The 15872-nt window shown below is 40.8% G+C and overlaps 1 protein-coding gene across 1 annotated transcript in view; it reads left to right on the forward strand.

The window, feature by feature from the left end:
* Positions 1 to 15872, forward strand: part of ryr2a (ryanodine receptor 2a (cardiac)) — a 551531-nt gene that overhangs the window by 452265 nt on the left and 83394 nt on the right. The window contains exons 78-80 of the mRNA XM_060830792.1: positions 3232 to 3285; positions 12797 to 12896; positions 15300 to 15379. Coding sequence (XP_060686775.1) covers positions 3232 to 3285; positions 12797 to 12896; positions 15300 to 15379 — 234 coding nt within the window. The remainder of the gene's footprint in view (positions 1 to 3231; positions 3286 to 12796; positions 12897 to 15299; positions 15380 to 15872) is intronic.

Raw genomic sequence — 15872 nt, forward strand, 5'->3', positions numbered from 1 at the left:
ATAAAAAGACCTAAGGGGCAACTTTTTCACTCAGAGGGTGATATGTGTATGGAATGAGCTGACAGAGGAAGTGGTGGAGGCTTTACAAATGCAACATTTAAAAGACATCTGGATGGGTATATGAATAGAAGGGATTTGGAGCAATATGGGCCAGGTGCTGGCAGGTAGGACTAGATTGGGTTGGGATATGTGGTTGGCATGGACAAGCTAGACTGAAGGGTCTGTTTCCATGCTATACATGCTATGTATGACTCTATGGCTGTGCCCAAAAGTTGGCTAAAATGAAGGGAGTCAAGTGACTATTCTGAATCCGACCTGACAAACAAGCCTTGTTGAGTTGAAAAGCATGGGTGCTGGAAAGGCACAGCAGGTCAGGCAGCATCTGAGGAGCAGGAGAATCGACGTTTTGGGCATAAGCCCTTCATCAGGCCTGGCTGAGCAAGGTGTAAAGGTCTCATACCTGGGAATGAGAGGCAAGGGCAGCCGAGCACTGGGTTAAAAAAAAGACTTGATAATTCCAAAACTTTTAGGCAGCTTAGAATCACAGAATCCCTACAGTGTGGATGCAGGCCATTTGGCCTATTGAATCCATACTGACCCTCCAAAAAGCATCCCACCCAGGCCTACCCCCTCCCTGTAGCCCTGCATTTCCCATGGCTAATCCACCTGATGTACACATCTCTGGATACTAAGGGCAAGTTACTATGGCCAATCCACGTAACCTGCACATCTTTGGACTATGGGAGGAAATTAGCACACCTGGAGAAAACCCACCTGAACATGGGATTTGTTTCATGTTATCCATTCCATTGTTAATTGGAAACTTAGAATTAATTTTAAACGTTATCAATTTGGATGGGGATCTTTAGAATTTTCAGCGCCTTTACAGCAGTCAATGTGGTGAATATTAGAGAGCCGCCCCTGGTGTTTTTCACTTCCTGTTTTCTGTCCTCTGTTCTGCAAGGAGAGGAACAGGGAATAATATGTGTAAAAAAATGGGTTGTGGTAAAGACTGAAAGGACAATGATTATGGAAGGTAAATATGAGGGAGGTGAATGAGATGGTAATAAGATGAAGGTGATGTCAATGGCTGCAGTTCGGCTGAGGATTTGAGGGAGGGAGATGCGTATATTGGATTGAGACTGCTATGCGGGAGGAGGTTGATGAAGGAAGTTAGTCTGTCGGGATGGGGGAGAGCTGCATAGTTGGCATTTGAATGTGGCTTGCCACTCATCTTTCTTGCCCTGATTACATTGTGAAACCTCTTGCGACACTGCATCCATGAATGGGAAACCATGTTTTTGCAGTTCACATCTTCTGATCACTCCTGCTTCATTTCAGAGGTCGACCGCTCAATCCCATCCTCTGGAGGTGGGTGTGCGCCACACAGGCAAAATAAGCGCGATTTCTTGGTCCTCCTTCCAGAGAATGCAATTTATCTCTTTCTCTGTACTGGTCCATAAAAACATGATATATCCTTTACACTTCACCCAACTGAATGCCCTCCTTTTCTGTAATGCCCTGGCTAGATCCATCACGAGGTCAGATGTAGATGCATAAGTAGGCCATTCAGCCCTTCAAGTCTGTTCCATTATTCAATCAGATAATCACTGATTTAATAATATCGAGAGTGTGGTGCTGGAAAAGCACAGCCGGTCAGGCAGCATCCGAGGAGCAGAAAAATCGATATTTCGAGCATAAGCCCTTCATCAGGAACTGATCTAATAATCCCCAGCTCCATTTTCTTGCCTCTTCTTCTCTTGATTCTCTTACTCGTTACAAATCTGTCTATCTCAGTCTTAAAATAACTAACAACCCAACCTTTACAGCCCTTTATGCTAAGGAAGTCCACAGATTCACTAGCCTCAGACAGGAATTCCTCCTTATCTCTGTCTTAAATGTATGACCCTTATTATGAGATTGTGCTTTATGGTCCTAGAATCTTCTGCAAGGGGAAACAACTTTGTCACATTTATCCTGTAAAGTCCCCTCAGAATCTTATATGTTTCAGTAAGATCTTCTCTCATTCCCCTAAACATTATTGTATACACGCCAAAACCACTCATCCTGTCCTCATAATCCCTCTATATCTGGATCAACCTAGTGAACTTTCTCTGAGCTGCCTCTAATGCCAAGGGAGGCAGCAGTAGGAGGTGGAGAAATTGATGTTTTGGGTGTAACCCTTCTTCAGGACTCAGGGTGGGTGTAAGGGGAGCTGCAGATAAAGGAGGTGTTGGGGCGGTGTGTGGAGCAGGTTGATGAAGTGGAGATAGGTGAAGAAAGGCAAAGGGTACAACCTGGTTGGTCAATGGGAGTTTTCCTCCCATTGACCAACCAGATCATATCCTCTGCCTGTCTTCAGCTGTCCCCCACTTCACCACCCGACCCCCGCAACCCCCTTGATCCGCGACTCCCCTTCCACCCACCCCCAGTCCTGAAGAAGGGTTACATCTGAAACATCAATTTCTCCACCTCCTGATGCTGCCTGGCTTGCTGTGTTCTTCCAGCCTCCTGCTTGCCTACCTTGGATTCAGCATCTGCAGTATTTTTTGTCTCTAATGCCAAGGGAATCCATTTCTTAACTACTTGCTTGACAGATTTACATAAAAAATAGATTAAATTAAATATTTGTCTGTAACATAGTCCCACTGCCTCACCTCAAGTTGTGATGCTACTTCCTGATTTTCTTCTGTGCAACGTACAGGCTGTTCTTTTTTGCTGCTTTGCCCCTGACCTTTATCATGCTGCACTGATCCTCATTCTTTTCTATCAGCCTGAACTCCCCTTTGCCCTTTCCTACCATTCTATCTTGGTTTCGCCCTTTCTAGCACTCTGGTGAGCCATTGACATCACCTTTTTCTTAGACTTGTTTATCTGCTTAAATAATGCAATGCTGTTAATGCTTAAAGAAATTAAACTCTTGACTGTGAATCTTTGGCACTTGCTGCTTCTCACATTGTATAGTCAGTGATAGCACTTTGAAATGTTCTCTCTATTTGTTGTATTTTCATGGCTCTCTGTTGCTGCCCCTTTTGTGTTGGTGCATTCGGTTCCTGAATTTGTAGTGTCTGAGTCAAAGGTTTTGCAGCAAGAAAGAGATGCAGTTGACATAATGGACCAGTTTTGAATCGGAGGTCAAAGTTCATATGGAAGGAAAGTAGCAATTTACAATGTCTCATGTTTTAAACTGCAGTTCATTTTAACCAGACATTTACTTTTCTTTTATGGCAGAGCTGTCATGTAGAAGAAGATGAGGACGGCGAGGAAGAAGTCAAAAGCTTTGAAGTAAGAGCTTCCACCATTAGTCTTTCAGATGATACATATCAGAATATTTTGCATAGATTTCATATCTAAACTAATTTAATTTTGTAGACCTTCTTGCTTAACGCCAAATGCTTTGAGCTCTCCCCCTGTGAATTGCTGCTTATTTTATATTGAATCTGATGTTCAACTTCAGCAATACACAGTTGATAAATTATGAGAAGCTGGAATGCGTATGGTGACATTTGTTTGTTAGTTTGATGTCTCCATGTAGAGCCTTAGTTACTGAGGCCACACATCTCCTTGAAATTAGATTACATCATTGTCGAATCTGCAATCTTTTACACCACTTTTTCCTCATATATATAATTGAACCAACACTGGATACCAGTGAGGACCAGAAAGTCATCACATGGATGGTAAAAAGTAAGAATGATCAAAGAGTTGCAAAGCAGATCCTTTACTCGTTGAGTCTCTGTCAAGGTGTAATCTAATGCCAATGTTTAGTTACAATTTGCATGCTTTATGTTAATATCCAAAGGTAATTATAACCCCCAACTCCACAGTCCCTTAATTTGCTGTTCTTAAGGTTGCAGTAGTCCTTTTACAACCACACAGCATGGATTATCAATAAAATAATAATTTAGGAATTACTTTCAGGATGATTTAACTTCCAAAAGATAAATTTGACTTGGTACTGGAAGAATAACTTCTAAATCCTATCATGTTTGTAAAAATCAGGCTGAAGATTGTTGAGATGATCAGTTTGGATTGCTTTAATGCATCCTGTTATGCTTTCTAAAATGTAGCAAGGAATTTGACATTTTTACATATTGGTTGCCACAAAAAAAACATCTATTGACATATAGATTGGCAAATTGTCTCCAACATTGACAGTTAGGCTAATAGAACACATCCAGTCAAGCCATGTGACCTCCAAGTATGAAATGTTGGATGAAAATGTTATGCCAATTCCTCAACATATTGCTCCAAGGATTTACCTTAGTAAAATAAGTATAATGCTGACCAACATATTGATGGACAAATCATGCAGTTTTAGATCCAGGCAGAAATGTAGTTAAACATTGTTTACATCCCAGCTGCTGATATTACTGAACAAGTCAGATCTAACACTGAGACCCAGATTGATGGTTCATAAGTTTTATTTTGTTTTTTGTTTACCACAGAGCTCAATGTAATCATAGACTGCATATCTACTTTTAATAAAAAAACACCAATGTTTAATACAAAGAGAAAAATCTAAATTATGTTACAACTGACAAAAACTATTTGAGCAACCTCATTACAAACACCCAGAAGAAAGATTCATCCCTGTGATCCCAGCAATAGCCTGACAACCACTCAAACCACAGTAAAGAGTCATCCTGTTCTCCACACTAAAGCTTCTTGCTCAGCTGATACAGCTATAATCATTTTCTTTTCAGCAAACTGCTGTGCTTTCACTCGATGTAATTTTCTTCAATTTTTGTCTCTCATGACACCTTAAAAAAATTATTAATTCTGCTGTTGCACCCAGCCACAGTGAGATTCCTCAATTAGCTATGGAATTGGCAGATTCCTCCATTAGCAGATGGAATACCCAAAACCGCTAAGCTCCCATGTGAGCTAGGATGAAACATAGAAACTCAGAGCAGGTTTAGACTATTGGGTCATGTGAGTCTCCTCCAACATTCAATATGGTCATGGCTATTTCCACTTTGCCCCACTACCTTTGATCCTTTCAACCCATAAGCACTATATCTGACTCTGTCTTGAAAGCATTCAAAGGCCTCAATTCCTTTCAGTGATAGATAATTCCGCAGGCTCACCACTGTCTGGGTAAAGAAATTCTCCTCCTCTTGATCCTAAATGGTCTATCCCAAATCTTTAAACAGGTTTTCCTGGTTCTGGACTCCAGGGTCATTGGGAATATACTTCCTGCATTTACCCTGTCGAGTCATGTTAGAATTTTATAGATTTCTCTAAGATTATGAGATCCCTATAGTTAACAGACACCTATGAACTGGCTCCTCTTCTTTATTCACCCACCTCCTCTGCTGGTCACAACAAGATTAATTTAAAAACATTCCTTTCTCTTGTGATTACCTTTCTGCCAGACCCAAAAGGAGGATTAAACTAACCATTTTCCCAGGCTTTTGTGAGTCGACAAAGAGTGAATTTATTAATAACTACATGCAAGAGGACTTAGCTCTGTAATTAGAATTGGGAGATGAATCTATAAAAGAAGTTATAAAGAAACATATGTGGATCAATCTCTGAATTGGTAGCAAAGAGTGGATAGTCAAATTTGTGTCCATTGCAGTAGAGGTTGCCTATAGCCTTGACATTCCTATTTGATTGGTTGCTTTTTTGATCCTTAGTTTAATAGATTGGTTAGTATTCTTTTTAGAGTCATAGGGTTTTACAGCATGGAACAAGGCCCTTTGTCCTTTCTACTGTGGATGAACTCTGGCATTCCTTTTCTTGTCTTGTTTCCTTTTTAATGGCTGGGAGCACTCGAAGTATGAAGATCTCCCTTTACCTGCAGCACTGGGGTAACTAGGGGATAGTTTTTTGACTGTGATATTCATGGCACTTGAATGCTTGAACCCAGGCTGATACACACAAGGATATTCAATCCCACCAGCCCACTTCAGTGGATTTGCATTTGGTTTCTTAACTCTGAACCCGTTTACTTTTTAAAGGGAAAACATAAAATGTGTCCGCCTGACTACTTGCTGTTGAGCAAGTGATTGTCAGCCCTTGTTATCTACATAGGAACAAGAGATCGCAGTCCAGGCTCTTTTGATTTGCCTCATCCACTCCTTGAAGGGCTGTAATTTGAAATTCCCATCATATTGTAGGTATGACATTCGGCAGTTTGCTCTCTGCAGACAGCACTCAAATTATATTCACAGGCATTTTTGGCTGCATCAGCCCTCTTTTAAAAAATACAATTGGAATTTGAAAAATTAAAAATATTCAGGATCTAACCCATGGTCATTGGACAGCTTATTATCCTTTGCATGGTTTCCCTGGACTCATTTTCAGAAGTCTTGCCCAGTGTGTTCTCTTAGACATTCCATAGTCTTCTTCCACTGGGACTGTCTTCTCAATGAATTTAAACACCTCTCTAGCTCTGACTGCTTGGAGACTGCTAATAGCAGCACATCTGCTGTTAGGGGGCCTCTTCCTTCTGCATAAAACTACTTCCCCCCTCCCCTCTGGTGGTCACAATATTCAAATCCTAAATAAAGCTTGGAATGATCTTCCATTGGCTACTTGCTGGTCACTCTGTTGAAATCATGTGACTTCTTGTAAATGCTGTTTTCAATTTACTATTCAAAATTAATTTCTGACCCATGGAAAATTGGAGGTACGATCTTCACAGAACTGAAAGTCTAAGATCAACTTTTCCTCCACTTTAGAACATAGAACATAGAAAAATACAGCGCAGTACAGGCCCTTTGGCCCTCGATGTTGCGCCGACCCAAGCCCACCTAACCTCCACTAGCCCACTATCCTCCATATGCCTATCCAATGCCCGTTTAAATGCCCATAAAGAGGAAGATTCCACCACTGCTACTGGCAGGAAATTCCATGAACTCACGACTCACTGAGTAAAGAATCTACCACTAACATCTGTCCTATACCTACTTCCTCTTAATTTAAAGCTATGCCCCCTCGTAATAGCTGACTCCGTACGTGGAAAAAGGTTCTCATTGTCAAGCCTATCTAAACCCCTAATCATCTTGTACACCTCTATCAAGTCACCTCTAAACCTTTTTTTCTTCAATGAAAACAGCCCCAAGTGCCTCAGCCTTTCCTCATACAATCTTTCTACCATACCAGGCAACATCCTGGTAAACCTCCTCTGCACCCGTTCCAGTGCCTCCACATCCTTCCTATAGTATGGCGACCAAATCTGCATACAATACTCCAGATGGGGCCGCACCAGAGTCTTATACAACTGCAACATGACCTCAGGACTCTGGAACTCAATTCCTCCACCAATAAAAGCCAGTACGCCATATGCCTTCTTCACAGCACTATTTACCTGGGTGGCAACTTTCAGAGATCTGTGTACATGGACACCAAGATCCCTCTGCTCATCCACACTACCAAGTATCTGACCATTAGCCCAGTACTCCATCTTCTTGTTACTCTTACCAAAGTGAATCACTTCACACTTACCTACATTGAACTCCATTTGCCACCTTTCTGCCCAGCTCTGCAGCTTATCTATATCCTGCTGTAACCAGTCACAACCTTCCTCACTGTCAACAACTCTGCCGACTTTTGTATCATCCACAAACTTGCTCACCCAACCTTCTAGCCCCTCCTCCAGGTCATTTATAAAAATGACAAACAGCAATGGTCCCAAAACAGATCCTTGAGGAACACCGCTAGTAACTGCACTCCAAGATGAACCTTTACCATCAACTACTACCCTCTGTCTTCTTCCAGCCAGCCAATTCTTAATCCAAACCTCTAACGCACCCTCAATGCCATACCTCCGTATTTTTTGCAGTAGCCTACCATGGGGAACCTTATCAAACGCCTTACTAAAATCCAAATACACCACATTTACTGCTTTACCCTCGTCCACCTCCTTAGTCACCACCACAAAGAATTCAATAAGCTTTGTGAGGCATGACCTGCCCTTCACAAAACCATGCTGACTATCTTTGATCACATTATTCCTATCCAGATGTTCATAAATCCTATCCCTTGCAATTCTCTCTAAGACTTTGCCCATAACAGAAGTGAGACTCACCGGCCTATAGTTACTAGGGCTGTCCCTACTCCCCTTCTTGAACAAGGGAACCACATTTGCTATCCTCCAGTCTTCTGGCACTATTCCTGTAAACAACAAGGACATAAAAATGAAGGCCAATGTCTCTGCAATCTCTTCCCTTGCTTCCCAGAGAATCCTAGGATAAATGCCATCAGGTCCAGGGGACTTATATATTTTCACCCTTTCCAGAATTTCCAACACCTTTTCCCTACATACCTCAAAGCCATCCATTCTAATTAATTGTGACTCAATATTCACATCGGCAACAATGTCCTGTTCCTGAGTGAATACTGACAAAAAGTATTCATTCAATGTCTCTCCGATCTCATCAGCCTCCACGCATGACTTCCCACTACTAGCGTTGACTGGACCTATTCCTACCCTAGTCATTCTTTTATTCCTGACATACCTATAGAAAGCCTTTGGGTTTTCCCTAATCCTACCAACCAAGGACTTTTCATGTCCCCTCCTTGCTGCTCTTAGCTCTCTCTTTAGATCCTGCCTGGCTACCTTATAACTCTCAATCACCCCAATTGAACCTTCACGCCTCATCTTTTCATAGGCCGCCCTCTTCCCTTTAACAAGGGATTACAATTCCTTATTAAACCACGGCTCCCTCACGCGACCCTTTCCTCCCTGCCTGACAGGTACATACTTATCCAGGACACTCAATAGCTGCTCCTTGAACAAGCTCAACATACCAATTGTGCCCTTCCCTTGAAGCCTACTTTTCCAAGCCACGCATCCTATGTCATGCCTCACCGCATCATAATTTCCCTGCCCCCAGCTATAACTCTTGCCCTACAGTGCACACTTTTCCCTCTCCATCACTAGAGTAAAAGTCACTGAATTGTGGTCACTGTCCCCAAAGTGCTCACCTACCTCCGATTCTAACACATTCGTTACCCAGAACCAAATCCAGTATGGCCTCACCTCTTGTTGTTGTTGGCCTGTCTACATAAACTTTAGATCTCAAATTGTCAATAAACAATATTCATTTATCATGAACCTTCATAATAATAAAAACTGATGTCCAAGTTGATACCCTTTGCCATTAATTTTGTGAGCACAGTATCTTGCATTTTGTCTTGAAATGAATGGCCGAAATTTCAGTCCTTGCATATTAAGCACAAACTAAGTTCACTACAAGAAATAAAGCTTGAATTATTTAAAGTCTAAATACCCATTACAGTGGCCTGGTAAATGTTAGTTAACTAACAGTCATGTACCCTGGTACTGAAAATGAATTAAACGGTTACAAAATGGAACTCATCCTTTTAGCTTTATTTCTTATGACATTGAAGCTAGTCAAACCTCTATTGATTTGTTTTGTCCTGAACCACGCCCCATTCACCTATTGCCACTAGGTTCTCTGATCTGCATTGGATTCCAGTTAAGCCAGCTTCAGTTGTATTATTCTCTTGTCTGAATTTCTTTGCAGACTCGCTCTTGCTATGTCTCTGTAACCCTCCAAGGTATCTACACTGATCTGATTCTGGCTTCTTCAGCATCTTTCATTTTGTAAATAGCTCTACCTTTTGGCACCTTGAGCTGTCAAGACTCTTATCTCTGGAATTCTCTCTGTAAACAGCTCTGCCTCTTTGACCCATTTTCATCCTTTAAGAAGCTCTTTGAAGCCATGTCTTTAAGCAATTGCTTTTGGCCATCTGCCCTTATATCTCATTAGATGGGTCAATCTCAAATGTTGTTTGCTAACATCCCTGTGAAGCAACTGGGGCAATTTACTACATTAAAGATATTATATAAATGCAAATTGTTGTCCTTTAAAAGGATGTAATAGCTTTTTATTTTTTTCTTCTAGTCTGTTTTGTTTTTGCTTCTCTTAATCCAATCTTCTTTTTCCTTCTCTTTATTGCATTTACTGCACTTGATTTGATGTTTCATTCAGTGTCCTAACTTGCACTTTCTGGTTCAGACTCTGCTTCATTGATTTCACAACACATCTCTAATTGGGAATGAGATATACCCTTGGTTGCCTGTTCTGTTAGATACCAGATACCCTGAAGAATGCATCGTGTTGTTTTTACCTCCCACTTGCAGCAACTGCTGGGAATCAAGCCGATTGGACAAAATCTAACCTTTTCAGAGTGGGTCCCACTCATTGATCAGTGACAGGAAAATGCATGCCATTAATTGTGGTAGCCCTTTATATTTACAATCGGTGAAAATAATGCCAGTTTTACTGCAGCGAGCTTCCAAAATAGTAAATTACAAGTCCCAGCCAATTGACACTGTAAGACGAGAAATGATGCTCTTCACCTTTCCCTCACCACCCAAAGAGAGGGAATTTAGATGCCCATTCACTTTCATATGTTTCCTCACTCTTATTGTCAATGATCTTTACAGTTGAGAAGTTGTACCTAATGTCCTTTTGAATGTGCTGTTGTGCTCTGCATGAAGGCAAGTCTTTGGCACAGTGTCTGCTTCATCCTGAGCTGTTGCCTTGGTGGTTCTATCTTCAGCGATAGTTTGCTATTGCCTACCGCTTTCAGGGGTGAAAGCAAGGAAACAGATACCAAGTCTATCTCAGCCAGAATGGGACTTGTACCCTCACTGTTCACTTTATTCTGAATGAACTACGTGCTAGTCATCTAGCCAGCTGTGCTCATCACCTCCAATTACTCAATACAGACTGCACCTAAATATAAATGGACAGGGTTGATGCAGTTAGGGTGTTTCCCCTTTTGGGGAGTCTCAACTGGGGGTGGCGTGGCACAATTTAAAATAAAGGGGATGTCACTTTGATGAGATTTTTGTAAATCAGAGAAGGTTGTGGAATTTCAGTCTTTGAGTACGATTAAGGTGGAGATTATTAGACACCTGATTGCCACTGCTATTCCAGGTTACTGGGACGAGGTGGGTAAAAGGCACTGAAGTGTACAATCAGCCATGATTTTGTCAAACAGCAGGGCAGGTTTAATGGGCTGAATGGCCCGGTGCTGTTCCTGTGTTCTTAAAGGAGGAGTAAAAATAATTGAAAGAAGGGAAGTTGCAAAAAGTAGCAAATCCATCCCTTTAAGGTGACAAAAGGAATGCTGCAGCTTTACTGAAAAATAAAAGACTTATGTACTGACAGAATTTTGTTTTCTTTCACTGTGTAGCTACTGAGGAAGAGGTTAAAAATGAAGGCAAAACTGTCAGATTTTGGCATGGCTAAGTGAAGCAAGGCTGCACTTTTACTTTGCACTCCCATTTTAGATTGATCACCATTTTCTTCCAGACAAGGAGTTTTTTGTTTTCGCTACATGGAAATGACAAAAAACTGATTAATTTTGTTTTTGCAGCTTGATATAATCAAAGATTTACGAAACAAATTTGGCAGCTTCTGGGAAACGACTCTGGTAAAACAAAAAAAATAAAGAAAAGAAAACAAACAAAAACCCACTAATTGTTCTGTGTTAGTGTCATCTACAGTATTTCAGTAGTTTTTGTTTCTAATCCATTATCTTTTTCATTTGTGTCCTTTCTTCCTTTTATCCCCTCTATTTTTATATATAGATAGATTCCTGTAAAAGCCTTCTTTTTTTTAAAACCTCTTCCATCTGAATTTTTTGTTCTTTCAGCGTGTTTCTGAGTAATTCCAATAGAACACAAAGGCAGCAAAACCAGCTTCATGACAACCTGCTTTTTGCTGCTGCTGCTGCTGCTGCTCCTCATAAGCCACACATGTCTCCCAAAGTTTCTTTTGTCTGCACATGATGCAGATTTAATTGTTTCACGCCCCCATGTGTTCAGCTTTCAGCCGTGCCATTGAACGCCCAACGCTGCTGTACTCTGCAGGGCTCTAGACTGTCTTCTGTTGGTGTCCAACTTTGTCCCATCCAAGCTGCGGTATCCTCTTTATAGCTGACTTGCAGGCTTCAAATCTACCAGGAATTCGGATTTGTTCATCCACATTTGCGTCAGGGGTCTTGTCAAGCCTGTTTCCATCCTCCATCACTGGAAAAGACCTGCTGTGGTCTCCCTCACAGCAATTATATAATGGTGCATTTGGGAGCTAACAATGCCCTTGCATTAGTTGCTTGTTGTGATTTGGCTGAAACAAAGATGACACACTCTTTGGACATGTATTCTGTCCCACACTAGCCAAATTCAAACATTTTGGGATTTGGAAAATGCTTAGTCAATACAAGTCAAAAATGTTTGCGCCTTCTTTCATCAACATTCCAAACCACACTTGATCAATAAGCTATGATTCCAAGCACATACTGAGCGTGGCTATTCTGGAAGTTGTGAACCACAGTGTGTTGGTGGAAACAGGCTTAAAGTGCAGCAAGTATTTTCTCACATCATCCTACAGCAAGAAGATAAAAGTTTCTCTAGTCTGCCCTGCGAAAAACTGTGTTTGTTGACATCCCCGTACACGACCTAAAGAGAATGCCAGATTCCTGCTAGAAAGGGCTTTTTTTTTAATCAGTTCATTTGTTTGTGCAATCTCCTCAAAAAAGGATACTCCAGCTCTAAGATGGTTGAAGGAATAGTATGACTATTGAAAAACAGTGAGGCAGACGTCTTGACCTCATGTGTCGGCCTCCTGCAAAGATGGACTGCATACAGGTAACAGCAAAGTCGAAATTCCAGTGTTAGGCCTCAAATATGTATGGCCTGAGAAGTTAGCATAGAGCCCTAGGTTTGAAAACAAGCAAAGTCTTCTTGTTGGACAAAAGAAAATGCTTGATTTACCTTCATTTGATTACCTGCCTTCTATCTCTTCAGGAGAAGGAAATGGAGAAGCAAAAGCTTCTGTATCAGCAAGCGAGACTCCATGACCGAGGAGCTGCTGAGATGGTTCTGCAGATGATCAGTGCCAGCAAAGGTAAATGAACTAAGGGTTATATGAAGCTTCACTGTTAAAAACAACCTATCTTCGACCAAAGCAATTCCCAGCACCCTATGAAAAGGCCATTAACATATTAGTGTCAAGGGTAATGGCCCTAAGTTATGAATTAAAATTCCATCGATAGAGGATGCTTTAATTCTGAAATAAGAACTGAAAGTGTGGAAAAAAACTTTGCAGGTCTGACTGGATCTGTGGAGAGAGCAAAACAGAATGCACTTTTTAAGTCCAGTATAAACCTTTGTTGGAGATATTGGAACTTACTTTTATTGAAGAGGACTAAACTTTTGAGATAAAAATGTATATCATGCCATTACTGACAGAACAGGATAATTCAATTATAAACTATGACAAAAATAAAGCAATTTCAGGTTCGACACCAGTTACTTTAACTGAGTCATAAGTCATATGGTGTTTCCTGCACAGAAATCATATCCTAATTTAACCTGAATATTTTTGAAGAAATGTTAATGGGAAGGAAGTCACATTTGTGGGAAGCTGCCAATCAACAATCCTTCCTGCAGTTTGGAAATTCTACCCCACAAAGATTGGGGCAATAATGTCCCTGGTCCTCTGCAGTCAGATTATTATTCAAGATACAATGGTGTGTGTCCTTCACAAAGTGCTCTATGCCATTTCTACCATAAGCAATAAATCATTCCTATCCGTACAACAGGGGAAGGAATCTTGTGGGGCAGTGGTAGCAACCCTGTCTCTGACCCAGAAGCTTTGAATTCAGGACTTACACCAGTACGTGGACGGTTTACTCACAATGCAGCCAAAGAGGTTGAGTATCAGTTGTAACTCATTCCAGCATATACCAATAGAAGATGATGACTGAGAGAGAGTTTAGGTCATCATTACAATGGAAAGCAGTTGGAGTCTCTCCTTCACTAACCATAGCTCCAAGCTACAATTTGTTCATGAAACCATATCTTACCTCAGTGACTCAAACTCCTTGGGAAGACCACGTTGCTTAGTTGGTAGGCGATGCAACCAGATGGATCTCTGGGGTGATCCTATTCCAGTTGGGGTAGATACTTGGTCTGCTTTCGTGCAATACCTATAGTGGAGGCAATGAGGTTGGGTGGTGGATTTACTTTCAGGCGGAGATCTCATGAACTGTAATGTGAAAATCAAAAATGAATCCCTCGCAAATGTTTCTGATCTCTGCTAGTGTTAAAACTCACTGAGATACATTCATTAATGATAAGGATTTGGAAGGATATTATTAAACATGCTCATTGATAGCAAGTGTAGATCAAGGGCAGCTAAGAGAGTTTCCCTAAACTCTTATCAAAGTTCCTCCTGAAATGCATTTTGTCCATTAAAACTAGTCAGGTAAACATGTTGAATGGAAGAAAAATCTTTAAAGATTCAGAGGTAATCTTTTCTTTTCAGGCTGTTTCCTTCTTTAGTTATTTTTCTGTTCCTCGCTGTTCAAAAAGAACCACCTAACCATTCTAATCCCATTTTCCAGCACTTGGCCCATAGCCTTGTAAAAGTTGGCATCACACATGCACATCAAAATACTTCTTAAATGCTTTGAGCATTTTTGCTTCTATCACCCCTACACCCAGTGAGTTCCAGATTTTTGTGAAAAACCTTTTCCTCATATCTACTCAAAATTTTCTGCTCTTTATTTTAAATCTATGCCCTCGATCATTGATCCATCCATCCATCAAGGGAAAAGTTTTTTCCACTCTCCAGCATCTATGCAGTTCATGACTCCCGCGCGCGCGCGCACACACACACACACACACACACACTCTCCTCAGCTCTACAGAAAAGAACTGCAGTCTGTCCAATCTCGATTCATATCTGAAACTCTACAGCATGAGCAAACATCCTGGTAAATCTTCTGATCAATACATTTTTGATTATTACTTGTTTTCATAAATGTTCTGCCACCCAGATCCCTGCTAGTTCCCTTTTGTCATTAGGTGATTTGAATTTTATTTAATTTTCCTTTAAGTTGCTACCCTGCAGTATGATACATTTCAAGAGTTTTTTGAGAGAGGTCCCTGTGGTAAGAAAATTCTACAATGAGACCTTGATCTTCCCATCTTCTATATCAGTTAAATTAATCACTAAATTCCTTGTGGATTTGTTCTGAACATATAATTATTACTTTCTTGCTGAATCTGGATTGTTGAATCCACCTGCATTGTAATTTCTGAAATCCTAGAGGTAAAATGTTTAACATTGACATATTTGCCTCATAATGCTGTGAAATTTGCTGCCAAAATTATGAGAATAGAGATTTAAGGCTATTGCTAGCAACCTCGTGTCATTGCTCAATCATGGATCCACGATATTGTACTGTTGTTTATCGTGGGTTTGTAAATAAAAGTATTCAGTAATTGCTGTCATTTTCCTTAGGGGAAATGGGACCAATGGTTGCATCCACTCTAAAGCTTGGGATTGCTATTCTAAATGGCGGAAACTCAACAGTTCAACAGGTAAGTTAGACTGAATACCAAAACAGTCTGTACCAGACATTGATTATACCACAATTGGAGTCTAGGAAACAGTTTAAATGGGTAACCTTATGATGCAACAACATCCATCAACCATAGTTTGTTCACTGTGGGCAAGATGCATCTTTGTAAACATTTGCTCCTGTTTACACTACTTACTATGCTACCAATCTTTGTTATCAGCAAGCTTCAATATGTGTCTCTCTATTATGCATTCCAGGGTATCAATAATAATGCTGAGTCATGGAGGCTGCAGCACAGATCCTTCTCAGATGTTGTGTATTGCTTCCTCCAATTTGAAGTACCTGAGATTGTGATTTACAAGGTGATAGGCAACAGAGACCAATCTCAGAGTTTTACCTTTAATCCCATGAGCTTTCCTGTTAGTTTGTCATCTCCTGAAAGTGGAACTAACTAAATGCCTCTGGAAGTCCATATGAACTGTATCCATAGATATTCTCTCTATTACGTCAGT

This window comes from Hemiscyllium ocellatum, chromosome 10 (assembly GCF_020745735.1).
Source record: "Hemiscyllium ocellatum isolate sHemOce1 chromosome 10, sHemOce1.pat.X.cur, whole genome shotgun sequence".
Taxonomy (NCBI): domain Eukaryota; kingdom Metazoa; phylum Chordata; class Chondrichthyes; order Orectolobiformes; family Hemiscylliidae; genus Hemiscyllium; species Hemiscyllium ocellatum.